The 15,517-nt window shown below is 45.2% G+C and overlaps 1 protein-coding gene across 1 annotated transcript in view; it reads right to left on the bottom strand.

Annotated features, from left to right (window-relative positions):
- Window positions 1–15,517, bottom strand: part of TRPM4 (transient receptor potential cation channel subfamily M member 4) — a 33,917-nt gene that overhangs the window by 4,872 nt on the left and 13,528 nt on the right. Inside the window, exons 11-21 of the mRNA XM_054994907.1 lie at window positions 14,227–14,571; window positions 12,858–12,986; window positions 9,327–9,456; window positions 7,848–7,993; window positions 6,153–6,265; window positions 5,364–5,462; window positions 3,211–3,564; window positions 2,483–2,615; window positions 1,858–2,032; window positions 1,479–1,647; window positions 1,087–1,268 (exon numbers count right to left, since the gene is read on the bottom strand). Coding sequence (XP_054850882.1) covers window positions 1,087–1,268; window positions 1,479–1,647; window positions 1,858–2,032; window positions 2,483–2,615; window positions 3,211–3,564; window positions 5,364–5,462; window positions 6,153–6,265; window positions 7,848–7,993; window positions 9,327–9,456; window positions 12,858–12,986; window positions 14,227–14,571 — 1,975 coding nt within the window. The remainder of the gene's footprint in view (window positions 1–1,086; window positions 1,269–1,478; window positions 1,648–1,857; window positions 2,033–2,482; window positions 2,616–3,210; window positions 3,565–5,363; window positions 5,463–6,152; window positions 6,266–7,847; window positions 7,994–9,326; window positions 9,457–12,857; window positions 12,987–14,226; window positions 14,572–15,517) is intronic.

The raw sequence follows: 15,517 nt of genomic DNA, 5'->3' as shown, positions 1-15,517 counted from the left end.
CACCCATAAGAGCAGCCCTGCTGGATAAGGTCAATGGTTCATTTACTCCAGCATTTGCTGTCACAGACCCGTCCTTGAGTTATGGTGGAAAATTCATTGAAAATCTATTTTGTGGATTTTTTTTCATCATTTATTTTTACCTGATTCATGCCAGACTTTTTCACTTTAAACTCAATAGCAGCACAAGATATCCAAGTATGCTGCTGAGACTTCCCTGGGCTATTGCCTCTCCTCCTCCCCTTAGCTGTCTAAAAACATCTTTCCCTGTTCATCCTATTTACTTCCTGTTCACAGCATGAATGGATCAGTTTCTGCATTCTCCAGAAGCAGGCATTAATAAATGCTTCTCCCTTTGTAGCCAAAGCAAGTACTCTTTCATTTTCTATCATTCTTTGTCATCACAGCCACACAGTTACACATCTACAATCAGGGAAAACATTATTTATTTACTTCATGTGTACCACACTTTTCTCCCCAATGGAGACCCAAAGTGGCTTGCAATGTTCTCCTCTTCATTTTATCCTCACAACAACCCTGCGAGCTAGGTTAGGCCGGGAAGTCACTGGCTCAAGGTCACCCAGTGAGCTCCATGGCAGAGAGGGGATTCAAACCTGGCTCTCCCGGATCCTAGTCCAACACTCTTAAGCACTATACCACATGGGCTGAAGGAAGACGAGTGAACAGTCATTTTTATCTGCGAAAGGAAAAGCAGTTTCTAGAGTCTCAGGGGCGGGAGGAAACTGACTAAGGATCCATCTAGGGATAAAGCAGCGTCTGAGTTAACAGGAAGTACTTCATTAATCAAGGAAAAGAGGGAGCACTCACAAATGTGCTCTGAAACAAAAGAGGAAGTGACAACATTTAAGAGAAGAGTTGCGAGGAGAAGTAGGGTCTTTGTTGAATGGGATTTAAATGTCAACATGATGAGAAGGTTTTGGCTCTGGAGACAGGGATTGCTGGACTTTTATACAGAAGTGCTACATAGAAACACTGGTTCAGTTCTGCTTACAGCTGATTGCAGAAAAGAACAGTCGCTGCCATCCATACCATTCCCTCCCTCACCCAGCCTTTCCCCACAGCACTCACGGAAGTGGCATCTCTTTGCCGACTGCACCTTGCGGACATGGCGCTTGATGAAAAGGTGCAGGTGGCTGATGAGAATGAAAGGCGGAGCCAGGGCTGGGCGGCTGTGGTACTCCAGGATCAGGTTATACCGCTGGGATTTCCAGTAGATGTCGCTGTTGCCTTGCACTTTGGCAAACGTGTAACTGTGTTGGGGAGATAGATCGCGCTTGTGTGACCCTTGCATACTACATGTTCATGCATAATCCCTGCATTCATTATGCCTACAGATTTCGCACGCAGATTCCTTAGATACCTAGCATGCTCATTTTTGGGTTTTTTTTACTTCTGGGCCCCTGGCAGACTTTACGTAGTCCTATTGCCATTGGTCTCTCAAGCACCAACCGCAGCAATACCTGAACATGGCAATGAGCAGATTGAGAAGGAGGATGTTGGCTACCAGCAAGAAGACCACAAGGAGTATGAGCACCAGCCAGTTGGCGTAGGTGTTGGTGCACGGCTGCGCCTCCTCCATCAAGATGGCCACAGGGTCATAGGTGCAGTTCGCCGCTGCAATCAGAGCAGCTGCATCGGGAAGAGAAGGAACAAGGTGAAGGTCATTATGGCACAGTTCTCTGCAATTCCTACAATAGCCGCTCTAGCACAAGATACCCAGATAAGCTGGTATGGATGGACCAGCCTGGTGGGCGGTACCCCTGAAGAGCAGCGACCTGAAAAAAACCCATACTTTATCCTATTCCCTCAAGTGTCAGAGTTCAGCCCTAGAATACTCACCATCAATCTCATTGAGTGGGATCTGTCCAAAGATTTGCAAGTAAGGTCGGTAGAAGACCCGGCGGAATATCCAGGGGAGACGTCGGTCGTGTGGGAGCAGAAGGCCCTCAGTAGTAACCCCATAAGCCACCAGCCATACCCCGAGGAAGAAGAGGAAGAGGAAAACATCTTTCATCTGTAAAGAAATCCCAGACAGTGCAACAATTACTCATTAGGAGAGGTCTATTGACTCCCCCACCCAACATCCGCCTTACGAGCTAAAACAAACCAACTTTGGTTTATTTATTTTGTTAATCTGTGTAACAAATATGCAAAAAAAATTCAAACTCAGATCTGTCTTAACAGGCAGGATGAATGCAAATCTATTTCTTTTAAATGAGAAACAAGTGTGCTGCCAGATTTCCTGCACACTTACGTACACTGAGCTTCCATTTTCTGATTCCTTGCACACTTAATTTATTATATACTTGCATTTAAGCCTAGAGTCCTTTGCATGCTCATTATATACACATCTACACTCCAACCTAAAAAAGATGCTGTGCATATTTGAAACCAAAACCTCTGGCATATGAAAAAGCTCAATTTTTGCACTCTTGCTTTACACTCATCTTGTATACCCTCTCACCATCCTGCCAACGATGATCATCTTTGGGCCCAGTTGTTTGTTGATAGCAAAGATGTGGATGAGACGAAGGGTGAAGACCATGAAGTCCAGGCAGAGAATGGTGCGGCCAGATTCAAATGATTCAGGGAACAACCTGTGAGACATACAGTGTGATAAGAAAAATGGGAAAGAAAGTGCACTAAAATTACCCGCATTATAAAAAAAAAACATTTTCCCACCTCTCTAGAGCATGGCAAAGCACTTCAAAGTTAAAGGAACAGGACTGGAGTGTAGTGAAGTGCACTGTATGGTTAACAGCCAGCTAGTGGTACTATCCATAAGAAACCCATTTTCAGAACTCTGCCTCTGTCCAGCAAGGAGCACTTTGAAGGCTCCATGCTGGACTGTGTCACCGCATGTAGAGAACTGCATGTTGACATTTCCTGACAGCAAAAACTCACTGCTCATGGAAAACTGGATGTCAGGAGGAAGGATTTTAGCCCGGTCTTCTCCCTGATATACTAATTATCCACGTGCAGAGAGATTGGCTTTAGTATGAGCTAAGTTCAGCTATGCAGTCCCGCCATGTGCAGCCAGAAGTGGTCCAGTCAGCAAAAGCAGCACCATGTAGTTCTCTTATTCATAGCCACTAGCTTCTCAGCAAACACAATGGCCAGTTGTTGGGGGAAATGCAACATTTCTTCCCCACTTGTTCCCACACAGCCCAGAAGATATGGAGATGCTCTCACCTGCATGCCAGTCCCAGCATGAAAAGAAGCAGGGCTGTGATATCAAACTGGTTCCATGTGTCCTGGAGGTATCGACGTACCTTTTGCACCAGGGGCTGGGACCCCACAAAGCATCCCTGCCGCACCTCCTCACAGACCAGCGTGAAGACCCAAATGTACAAAGCAATTTCCGTGGTAGAAGGGCCAACAGGTGGGGCTGTAAAATCCATGAGCAAAACGTAGGAGAAGAGGAAAAGGAAGAGCAGGTACATCACCACGTTGCCCAGGAAGGCTGTCACAGGCGCTCCCCAAAACTGTCGCCAGCGCCGTAACCAGAAGTGGCGACGGGAAGGTGGGGAAGGAGGGTCTGCGTTCCTGGAAGACACAGACAGAAAACACGATGAGAGAGATGGGCATGTTCCTTGGGTGGAGGGGATGGTAACACCAAAAGAATGGAGGTACGGCAGCTGTGAGGAAGCGCCACCGCTGATGCACTTTTGCTGGTGCCACAACAGAGAAAACATACACTAGTGTTGCCACGTGGGAATGGCTGTAGTTCATTACAATTCTTTTTCTCTGGCTATGGCAGTTCAGCAACAGTATGAAGTCCCCAGGGACTTCATGGAAACAGGGTGGAGTCTTAATGGGAATAATTTGCAATTCTGCTGTCTTAAGTAGAATTACACCCTTCTAAGCTAATTGACTTTAATGGACTTAGAAGTGGGTAACTCTGCTTAGGATGGCACTATATGTCTGCTTTTTGCTAGATATGGAGAGCGCCAAGAAGCTACAGAGGGCACGGACGCATATTGAGTGTCTCTTCTTGTCTCTGAGATTTCGCCTTTCAGACATATCTTAATATTTGTGGGGGCAGCAAGTTGGTTAGGAAGGAATATACTAACAAGCATACAAATCAGGGTCTACTGCAGTCTTTTTTCCATGTAGCTCAAGCCCAACTCCTCTCCCCCCCCCCCCCAAGCTTACAGTCCAAACTATACGTTTGGGTTTTTAACAAGTTAGGTCCAGGTTCTCCACTCCCAACTTGGGTTCCCGACAGCCACACGGCAGTTGAACAGAATGGCTTTTAAAAAATAAAGGAGAGCCCGAACAGGCTCCGGCCTCCTCCCTAAGCCATTTTTCTGCATGGGGACAGCACCTGTTTGTGTTGCTCCATATGCACATGAAGCAGCCAAACGGCAGAGAGAACTCCCTGCCAGCACTGTTTCCACATGGTAGGGCCTCTTTTTCTCCCTCCAGCAGTGTTCCAAGCCTGTTTGAACTCTCTTTTTTTAACAAAAGCAAAGTTAGGTCTGTGGAACCCAGAACGTCTTGTCTGGCCCTCTGCCTCCAACAGATGTAGTGGCCTGTGAACTAGGAAAAAAAAACCCTGCAAATCCATATTTACAGGTCAGAAGTTAGCTCAGATAGCAGGTGTAGTTTGACCCTAATTATAAAAAGTGATGCAAGATTGTCCTCTTAAAACTCAGGTGCAAACCCCAAACGGGAATCGGAAGACGGCTGCTCCCATGTGGAAGTGAATCCCCATTCTGCTCTCATTGCTGCTGTGCATGCAGAGGCATTTGCTGCTGCAGCAACAGAGCTTCCACATTCCGGGGGGGGGGGGCATTACTGTAATTTCTACTCTGGCCCCAGAGTGCTTTTTGACTGTTTTTTCCCCAAGCAGTAGTAGCTACCATTTAAGTGAGAGGACACAATAATAATATATCTTCTACTGATAAAAAAGAACAGCTCCCCCTAAAAAAAAACACCAGTGGGGGTGAGGATGGTGGTTGTGATGGGAAATGGTGCCAGATGGAGTGGGATGGTGTAGAAACCCCCTCTTTCCTGTCCACACTTTTCCCTGTAAGATTGCACCAAAACAGGCCTGGGAATCCACTCAATGAAACTTGGAAGATGGTCAATGATGTCATGCAGAAACCCATAAAACAGCTGCGCGGGGGGGGGGGGGCACAGAGCAAAGCTTCCATGTGGAAGCACCTTTGTAGCCAGCTCCTTTTCCTGGAAAGCTGGCCAAATTCTGCCCTCCTGGAGAGAATGATTGTGCAGAAGACTTTGTCAGGAGAGAGGAGTCATCCCACTACTGCCGTCTCCCATCACCCATTGTCCCCTCTCTCTCTGCACCCCAATCCCTAGAGAACAGCCAGTCCCCTTACTCGAACAGCATGTCTCCAATGGTACTTTTCACATCTCTGTCAAGGCTATCCAGCTCCATGGCCTGGGAGGGATCTAGTCGCAAGTCATCATCCATAGACCTGTGAAAGGGAGACAAGATCGGGTAAAATGAGTGAGTGCCCCACAGAGCAGATGCAGCATTATGAGGCTCTCTGGTTCTTTTTTTAATTTAAAAGAGAAATGCTCAAGGCCAAAGCCCCATGAGTTCTGCTGAGCAAAGGCATCTCTGCACAACATACTCATCACCCTCTCCGCCACAGAGCAAACTCAGACAGCTACCAGAGAGGCAACCAGATCTGCTGCGTGATTTAAACATTCTATTAAATCTGCTTTTGAGAGAGAAAACTCTTGTGGTTAGTTTATTAAGCAATGCTGGGAGCTCCATTAATGGGCTCCCAAGTGGGTTTTTTTTTCCTTTTTAAAAGTCAGAGATGTGGGGTCCTTTTCTGGATCAGGATTGCGGCGCAGTAGGAGAAAGTTTTAATGGCCACACCAGTTTCCCTGGGTGAAATGGGCCCACAGAATTGCTATTTGCCACATTGGGGTAAACACAGAGAGTTTATACAGGTTGGGATACAGTGGGGCAAATCCCAGTTCTAAACAGGGCAGAGTTAGAACTGCCCTGTCCAGAGTTACTTCTCTGCCCTGTCTAGGCTAACAGATATATTCTAAATTTAATACAGACTGTTATATCGTAGGAGGAGAAGGATGGGGAGAACCGGTTCAGACCCTTTGTCTGCTCTGTGACAAGAAACAGGCAGCACACTCACCTGAATGTGATGAGGTCTGTGAAGATGAGAGGGGGACAGAAGAAGGTGAGGAGAAGCTTCCAGACTGGGGTGCTTCGATCCATCTCCCCCCACCAGTTCTGGGTGAGCAGGGACTGTGAGGAGAATTAGAGTTCAGTTATTCTTATTCATCTGGCTAGCAGTGCGAAGATTCCAAAGTGGGGTGGTGGCGCCAATGTCTTGCTCATCCATACTACATTTCTGAGCATATATACTTGGGAGGCAGAGCCAATTGGAATCAATGGGAATTATTTCCAAGGGAGCATGTTTAGGATCAGGGTTGAACTTAAACTTATTTGAAGCTGCTTTCTACCAAGTCAGACCACTGGTCCATCAAAGTCAGCATTATCTTAACTGGCAGGGGTTCTCCAGGGTCTCAGGTGGGTGGTCTTTCACATCACCTACTATCAGAGCCTTTAACTGGAGATGCCAGGGATCGAACCTGGGACCTTCGGCCTGCCAAGCAGATGCTGTACCATTGAGCCACAGCCCCTCCCCCCTGCAGTGTTTTCCCAACTTGAAATGGGCCCAAGAGTGCCAATATTTGCCCCAGAAGGGAAACTTATATGTACATATAAGTTTTCCTGAAGGACCAAGTTGTAACCTATGGAGCCATTTCAGGATGGGAGGAAGGTTTAAGCCTGTTCTCACTCTACTCCATTGTCCCAGCCTAAATTGGCCCTGTGCATGCCTGGGGCTTAAGCACCAAACATGAAACTCCCAGACCATGGCTGTCAACTGGATATGGGGTGGGGAGGGAATGAGCACTTGGTAGCTTGTGAATCAGCCTACTTAAGGTGGTAGCTACCACGTTATATGATTCATTTTTTACATTTACTTTTCCTCTTACACAGTGCTGCTGAGATTTGAAATTTTAAAAATTCAACATAGTTAGTAGAAAGACTTTTTAATAACCTTTTTTCCTTCTCATGCTGAAAAACATACCCTCCCCAAATGCTGTTATCTTCACTAGGGAAAAGAGATACATATTTGTTTTCCTGGCATGGTAAAATGAGTTGTGGGGAAAGGTTTTTAGCAGGAAAATAACACAGGGAAAGAGGTTTAAAAAAACCCCTTTACTGCTGGCCCTTCCCTTTAAGAATATAAGAAGAGTTCTGCTGGATCAGACCAGCGGGCCCTCCAGCTCAGCATCCAGTCTTGTAGAGTGGCCAACCAGTTACTCTTGAGGACTGACAACATGATACGGAGGCCAAACTGCATAAGTTATACTGCATACTTAGTGTTTCACTGTGTAAAAGAAGAAAAAGTATTTTGAAAGAAACACAGAGCTGCACAGAATGTCTTGTTCAAGTTTTCCAAGGGAACCAGGGAATCCAATGCAGTCCTATGTAGAGTTACTCTAGCCTAAGTTCATTGATTTCAATGGACTCAGACTGGAGTAACTGCTCCAGATTGCTCTGCGTACGGGTCACACCGCTCAGCAGCCAACAGGGCTGATTGGCTAGATGGGTTTTCTGTTCCTTTAAGAGCTCTAAGCCATGCAATGGTTTCCTGGGCAGCATCACCTCCAGCTGAACTCCTTGCTTCAGAGCTCTTAAGATGACAGACCCCATCCAGAATGGAACAGGGCAACCCTTCAAGTATTCCAGCAGCCCTGCAGAAGTGCTCTCATATACATGCATATTAAGAGCTCTGGATCTCCTCCAACAGCCACACCTGCACACCATCCTGGGCAAAGAAGAGGCGGGCGTCTGCCTCATGAGCCAGCTGGAGTATGGTAGCTCCACCCCAAAGACTGGAACTGCGCACTAGCAGTTTATAGGCCCGTGGCTCGCCATTACGGTAGCATTCACTGAATACACCTGGAGTTTGTGGGGGGGGGAGAAGAGGGGGGAAAGAGAGATACAAAGTTATGAAGAGCAAGATTCAGGTCCAGTAGCACCTTAAAGACCAGCTATGAAGTATCCCCATGATCTCTCTTACACCACCCACCTAAAATAATCTTCATTGACACAACAATACAGATCTAGCCCTTTTGAGGTGCAAAATACTTCTCAGTCCTCACAACCATTGCATATAACACAGTTCTACTCATTTTACAGTTAGGGAAGTGAGACCGCTCAAAAAGGATTCACTCAGGCTAAGTGGCTTCGAACTCCAGAATGTGGGATCCAAATCCCCTGAACTCATCAACATCTATGATCCTACTGCCAATGATGTAGACTATGAATTGGCAGTTGGGTGTGCTTTATTATGAACCCAACAGTTCAGATGGCAGCATTTAGGATAGTTCTCAAAGGAACAATAGAATAGAAGGTGTGAGATGGTATAAAGCAGTGTATGGAAGATGGCTGGAGGTCAATGAAGATACGATAGGATCAGGGCTCATTTGGTGGGGGAACGTGCTGGAATGGTGTTCCTGTAGAGCTGAAAAGAGGTCACATGGGTTTTGCCCCCCTCACGTGATTCTTTTTCCTCCCCTCTGCCTCCCCTCCAAAGGAGGGTAAGCTGATTCAATTCATTCTGCTTTATTTTCATTCGTGACTCGTGTGAGTGAGTGAGTGAGTGAGTGAGTGAGTGAGTGAGTGAGTGAGTGAGTGAGTGAGTGAGTGAGTGAGTGAGTGAGTGAGTGAGTGAGTGCAAGTCAGGCTACTGCAGCTGGCTCTCCAAAGGAGGGTAAGCTGCTTTGAATTCATTCTGCTTTATTTTCATTCGTGACTAGTGAGTGAGTGCATCCGTGCAAGTAGGGCTGCTAGGGCTGGCTCTCCAGAGGAGGGTAAGCTGCTTTGAGTTCATTCTGCTTTATTTTCAGGAAATACCTGGAGATTTTGGGGGAAAGGGGCCTGAGGGGGGTGCGTGTTGCCTTCTGACACACTTCCGGTGATGTCAGGGGGTGTGGCAAACACTAATGAGATATGCTAATGAGTTATGCTAATAAGTTCCTGCAGTTCTTTTTCTACGAAATGACCCCTGGGTAGGATAATCCTACTCCACTGAACAATGGAGACCTTACTAGAAGCCTGTTTTCAAAAACAATAAGAAACTTTTCTTTTTAGAAATAGAGCTTCCCCAGATTTTGTACCTGAAAAAATGACTAGCTTCCTAGTCAAGAGCACTATGGAGTAATCTTCCCTACAACCCCCTTCAGATCCATTTTTCACCCTCTCTCTCTTCTCACCCCTACTTCTATCACACCTATGGCCAAGTTCTCAAAGCGCATCGCCAGATCCTTCATGGAAGCCACCTCCTCTGCCTCTGTCTCAAGGTGTGAAAGCTCCCGTAGGATCCGTGCTGCTACCAAAGCCCCAGCCACCGCATCAGGAGCCTAGCGGGGAGAAAAAGGGAACCATCAGAGGGGAAAGAGATGGAGAGATAGTTCTGATAAGAAACTGGTATCCAGTTGAAAACCAGGAGGAGAAGATAATCTGCCATCTAATCAGACTTCGATCAAATCCAGAAATGGCAAAAGGCGAAACCGCCCCATGAGCTCAAATACAGAGCTATAATTGAAACATGCCAAGTTAGTGCAGGCTCTCTCCAAAAGAGAGATATACACTAGTGGCGTGAAATTGAGGAGAGGTCAATCCATATCATTCCTGCCAGAGAGGAAAAAGCCATCGTCCTAGATCAACAGACACGCCATGGACTAATAAATTGCTCGGTTTAAACATAACGTGAAACCATGGTTTAATGAAACTTCCTATAGGTTGGTGTAATTGTCTAAACACAGGCCACTCTACTACCTATGGTTAGTCAGGGTCCATCAAACCAGGATCTGAACATGGTTTGAAGTTAGTTGATTAACCATAGTTAGTCTTAATTCTGATTTTGTGTGACTTACAAACAGCAATATCTTTGCTTGTTCCCTGGCAACACCCTCACATGCTCCCAGACTACAGAGATGCCTGGTCAGAGTGAAGGAAATGAAATGAGCATTTGCTAAGGCAACTCAGGATACGAGAGACCATCTTGTTTTCAAAAACTAAACTAATTAAAATAAAACCATGGTTTCACATTACGTTTGAACTGAACCAGTTTCATCATGAGAATCTCATGTTCCACATAAAATTACAAAACATCTGTCGTGGAAAGGGACAGATCTGAGTATGAATTTGTTGTGAACAGTTTTACCATAGAGTTTGCAGCAATTCCTAAAGATGTGTGATGTAACTTCCAGGTTCCCCCTGAAAATGACATTATACCATAAGCCTAACGGCTCATGTTAAATTTTATTTTACTCCTGCTGCCAGGGAGTTGTCAAACCTAATTATACCCTGAGGAGGTCCCTCCCCTACACAGACCCTGTCCTGCCCAGGCTCCACCCACAAATCTCCAGGAATTTCACAGCCCAGAGCTGACCACTGTATCTGGGAGCCCTAGGTTTAGGATCATGACATTCTTGCCTCTGTTGTTCCATGTATTACTAGGAAATACTGGAATTACTTCCCAGAGCTCAGTTGAGACAGAGAGATAACCCCGGAGAAACCAGGGAGGGGACCTGCAAGGAATTTTATAATGAACATGGCACATGAGGAAAGGAATAAGTTTGCAAAACTCTTAGTACAGCACTAAATAGTCCTGTTTTTGAAAGCTATATGCACAAGAGAAACATTCAGTGACCCACAAGTCAGACAGATCCCCGAGAGAGATATTACCATAAAATGTGCTAAATGAGTACAGACTCTCTCCAAATTGCACTTGGCCATATGCAAACTAGCAGTACCATGGAATTGGGGAAGGGCCAATCTGTACCAAGAATGCAGCTACACCAAAACTCTGTAGAGATGTCTCCCCCACGCAGGGTAAACAAACCCAAGGCGGAGCAGCTACAAGTTGGGGTGGAGAGGGGAGAGAATTGCTCATCTATGGTTTCCAAAGAATTATGTCACTATCTCTTGAAACTGAATTATGCATGCCACTGGTAGATCCTCAAGATTGGAGAATTAGAGGGCCCAGGAGCATAAGAGAAGCAATGGGTACAATGATGTCTGGCCATGCATGTTGACCCCCCGCCTCCATTTGTCTGCAACACCTCAAGTAGCCAGGAATTCATCTCAATTTCCTAACAGCTAAATGAATCCAATCTTTTCCAGTCTCTTTGAACTTTCCTGCCAACTCTGTTAGATAAGTAGCCTAAGAATGAACTTTAAGAATGAGCTCATTGTCTGGTCTACACCCAGTAAATACAGAAAGGGAGATGAATTAAACCTGTTAGGGAGGGATTTACTAGGAAATGTTCTCTGGATGCGTTCAGGAGAAGGAGGGAGAAATTGTGCAGGCTCAGACAGGAACTGGAGAGATTATGAAATTCAGGGATAAAAGCAACCGCTTGTAATAGAACCTTCTGATTACTCACTTGGCATGCAGAGTTAGGTCTTGCAAGCAGACATCCATAGATGGGTGGATTTCTCACACAGAAGTTTTCTGGAAGTTTGAGTATTTACCTACAGTATTTTTTCCTCCAAGCTTCATCATACCCTTGTTTTCCATTTGTTGTCTCTGTGCATTTTCCTTATTGTTTCTCCATGCTTTCTTCAAACAACCTTTTATCAAGTTTCAGAAAGCACAAAGAAACCACAGAAAGACAACTGAGAAGAAGCTCAGAGGAAAAAATGCTGCAGACGGCACCCAAACAATGGGAAAATCTCTTGTGTGAAAAGTCTCCAGAACTGCAAAGTCAGGCTAGAAAATACTTCAGTCTTCTGTTTCACTGTGCCACTTTCATATTCAGGCACTTGGTATTCAGAGGTATAATGCTGCTAGACAAGAAGGTTCTGCTTAGGGTCTAACTATCAGTTACAGAATCCCCGTGTCACCCGCGTGTCCACCCCAGTCCTGTCGACCAGATATGTTCTGGGAGATCCTTGCTCAGAATTTTATTCCCAGGTGTGGTAAGGCCTGATTTAGGTTGGAACCACAGCATGCAATGAAAGGGGGCCATAGAGGTCTGCTATTTATCCTGTAGGGGAAACCTACACGTGTATTGATGGGCTACATGTGAGTTTCCCCAGCCAGAAAAACGGCAGCTCCCCAAGGCCATTTCAGGTCAGAAAAATTGTGTGTGCGTGGGACAGGGGGGAGGTGAGTGCATTGTGGTCCTGATCCATGCATGAAAATTAAGTTCTGAGAACAGAGTTCCTCTGGCTAACAGAACCTGGGCAGACACAACAACATTTCTGGTGCAACCCCGTGCTGTTACACCCTTTGATTGCAACTTAGAAAGGTGTAGCACTCCTTAAGCTTGCACTGTCAGCTTATTTTTAATTTTTTTAATTTATTTTCTTTTGTGTTTGTGTTTTTGTTTATTATTGTTTTTGTTTATTATTCTTGGGTTTTTTAATTATTTTTTTTTACTGTTAGGTAATTTTAATACTTTGGATATACATGCTGTATGCAGACAGAGATTCTTTTGCAAATTTATTTTATGAGCCACAAAGAATTCTAGAATCTAAGTGCCTTTAGACAAGAACTTTGCATGTCACATTGCAAACTTAGGCTTGCCAACCTCCAAGTGAGGCCTGGAGATATCCCAGAATCACAACTGATCTCCAGACTAGAGACATGAGTTTCTCTGGAGAAAATGGCAGCTCTGGATGGTGGATTGTTTGGCATTATACTCCTTCAAGTTTCCTCCCCTCTCTAAACCACCCCCAAATCTACAGGAATTTCAGAACCTGGAGTTGGCAGCCCTATGTAAAATGCTATGTCCATCAGAACCATACACACCATTTCCCAGAAATACATGGCCATCTCTCCACGGTTCAGCAACACAGCCCATATAAATAGGTCAGTCCAAGGATTTGGGGACAGCTCAGTACGGTACAATGGCTGTTCAACAGGTGAGAGCCCCTTGGTCTTGAGAAAAGAGAATAAGATATCATCAGTATGGCATTCAAAATATTATCAGGCACATACTTCTGCTTCGATCTCTCTCCCATTAGATCAGGGCAGTATACACTGTTTTCCACTCCTCTATTTTATCATTACGACAAACTTGTGAGATAACCAAGGTCAATTTCATTCAGCAAACTTTAGATTTCAATCCATAGCTCTCCACTTCTCTCTAACAGTGTGACAAAAAACCTCCAAACTTGGACAATAACAACATTCCAGTCTTTTGCTAATGTTTCCAATGAATTATTATTCAGTATTCTCATAGGCTAATGTTGCCTAAAGGGGCATTTTGAAACGAATAGTCAGACTTTTGCACAGTTTGGAATTTTTCTTTTAAAAAATCCTTTCCCCTTACACAGTTTTCCTAAGAGACCCCCCTACACACACACACAAACACACAACGTACACATACATATACCATGTAGCTGTTATCCACACCACATCCATGATCCTCAGAATAGCCTTTTTTGGTAATCAAAGATACCCTTCTTCCCTTTTTTACTAGAACAAATGCTGGTAGTTCCCAACCCAAACATGTAAATGGATGTTGTGACTTGAATGTCACTGCATGACTAATGGGTCATAGCTATCCTTTACAGATTATATTTTAAATAATATAATAATAATAATAATAGTATTTTAATTTTTAATTTAGTCTCAGTGTGCTATATGAGCCAGCATGGCATAGCGGAGAGGGTGCTAGTCTAAGATCCGGGAGAGCGGGACTGAGATTCCAAGTCTGTTGGGTGACTGTGGGCCAGTTACTCTTTCTCAAACTAACTTACCTCACAGGGCTATTGTGAGCATAAAATGGTGGTATGCTACCCTGAGTTCCTTGGAAGAAGAGCAGGATAAAAAAAAATGTCCTCAATAAATATGATATATTTTTCTAGTGATAGTTATACAAAATGCTGTAATTAGTCCTCAGCTCTAAGGAAGTGTAAAAATCCAGCTAAATAAATATACATACAAGGCAAAAAAATACATCTAGCATTTTCCTCTTGGTCCCCCTCTATCCAAACCATCCTGTCAATATCCTCATGGAGCTTTCAGGACAATCACACATACAACTACTATAACTGTTGCATCCAATGAAGTGAGCACTGACTCAAGAAAGCTCATGATAGAATCAATTTTGTTAGTTTTTAAGGTGCCCGCTGGACTCCTGCCTGCTTAATAGATAAATGTCATTGCAACCTACCCCTAATGCTTTCTGACTCGGAGAATGCAGTCCTTCATAAAAGGGAGCACAAACATCTCCCAGCAGTTCATGCAGGATACGGGCCACCTGTGACAGGTGGCAATCAGACAGAGATCGATCTAATAGCAGGTATTCTGGGGGTGAAGAGGGCTCATGGGATAGGCCTTGGCGTCGCTCCAGCAGATGGTGCAACAGGGAGCCCTCTGGAGCTCCTGCGTACAGATTTTCTAGCTGCCCCCAGGTCAGAAACTGCCCGACATCCAAGCCGTTCTCCACAAAGAGGCGTACGAGTTCAGGGCGGTCCCCTAGCAAAGCATCACGCATAGGATCTTCCAACAGGTTGGGCTGCCAGAAATAGGAAACAACAGATAATGGTAAGAGGCCACTGTCCCCAGCCATGGTTAATCCCCCTGCCGCTCCATCACAGTAGTCCTCGCCACCATCTCAAACCATTCCCCTTCCTTGCCTAACCAATGCTGTCCCCCACCCCCTGCAGTTCATGGCCTCCTGTCCATCCATGTCTTATATTCTTCTCCTTTCCTGCTGCTTAGAACTATACTGCCTTCCTGGTGCCTTAAATGAGCTAACAATTAAAAACAATTTTGAAAAAAACTATCCAGGGGCAGATTGGCCATAAAAGTCACTGGGAAAAGTCCCAGTGGGCCAGCACTCCACACCTTTTGTGAGGCAGGCATAAGCTTGCTCTTCCTCCCTTCTCTGTCTTTTGGGGGCCAGGGATCTGAGGTGGGGCCCTTTTTCAGAGTGGTTTTTGCCTTCCACTTCACCCCTGGAACTAGCCATTCTGTCCCTGCCTAGATCACCACAACTACAAAAGATTTATTTTCTGTATTTTGCCCAGTGATATAGCCACTCTGTGGGGCGCAGCCACTCTTTGGGTTCACACACACAAGCACACAGAAAACTCTGCAGTACGGGCATTCCACTCATGGCTGAGAGAGGAAATCCAGGGCTTAGTGGGAATTGGAGTCCTCTGACACCCTCTCCCTTACATTCCCTCAACAGTTCTTGGATGGATGCAAAATGGTTACAAGCTGAGTGTGATGAGCACTGCCAAATAAAGGAGGAACTGCAGCGTAGAGTTTCAAGGGATTCAATGCAACTTTCTTTTTTTGGTTTGGATGGCATCCATTAAGACCAATCTATTCCCTCTTGCCTCCCTACACCATCTTCCTGCTGATTCCCAAGATGCCTTCCATTCCTTCTCATCTTCCCTTTTTCATATTCTCATCAGGCCTTCTTGCAATCTGAGATTCCCTCATCATTCCCTGGC

The sequence above is a fragment of the Eublepharis macularius genome, chromosome 12 (assembly GCF_028583425.1).
Source record: "Eublepharis macularius isolate TG4126 chromosome 12, MPM_Emac_v1.0, whole genome shotgun sequence".
Classification (NCBI taxonomy): domain Eukaryota; kingdom Metazoa; phylum Chordata; class Lepidosauria; order Squamata; family Eublepharidae; genus Eublepharis; species Eublepharis macularius.
The sequence above is the reverse complement of the archived record's forward strand: the minus strand, read 5'-3'. Positions and strand labels throughout refer to the sequence as shown.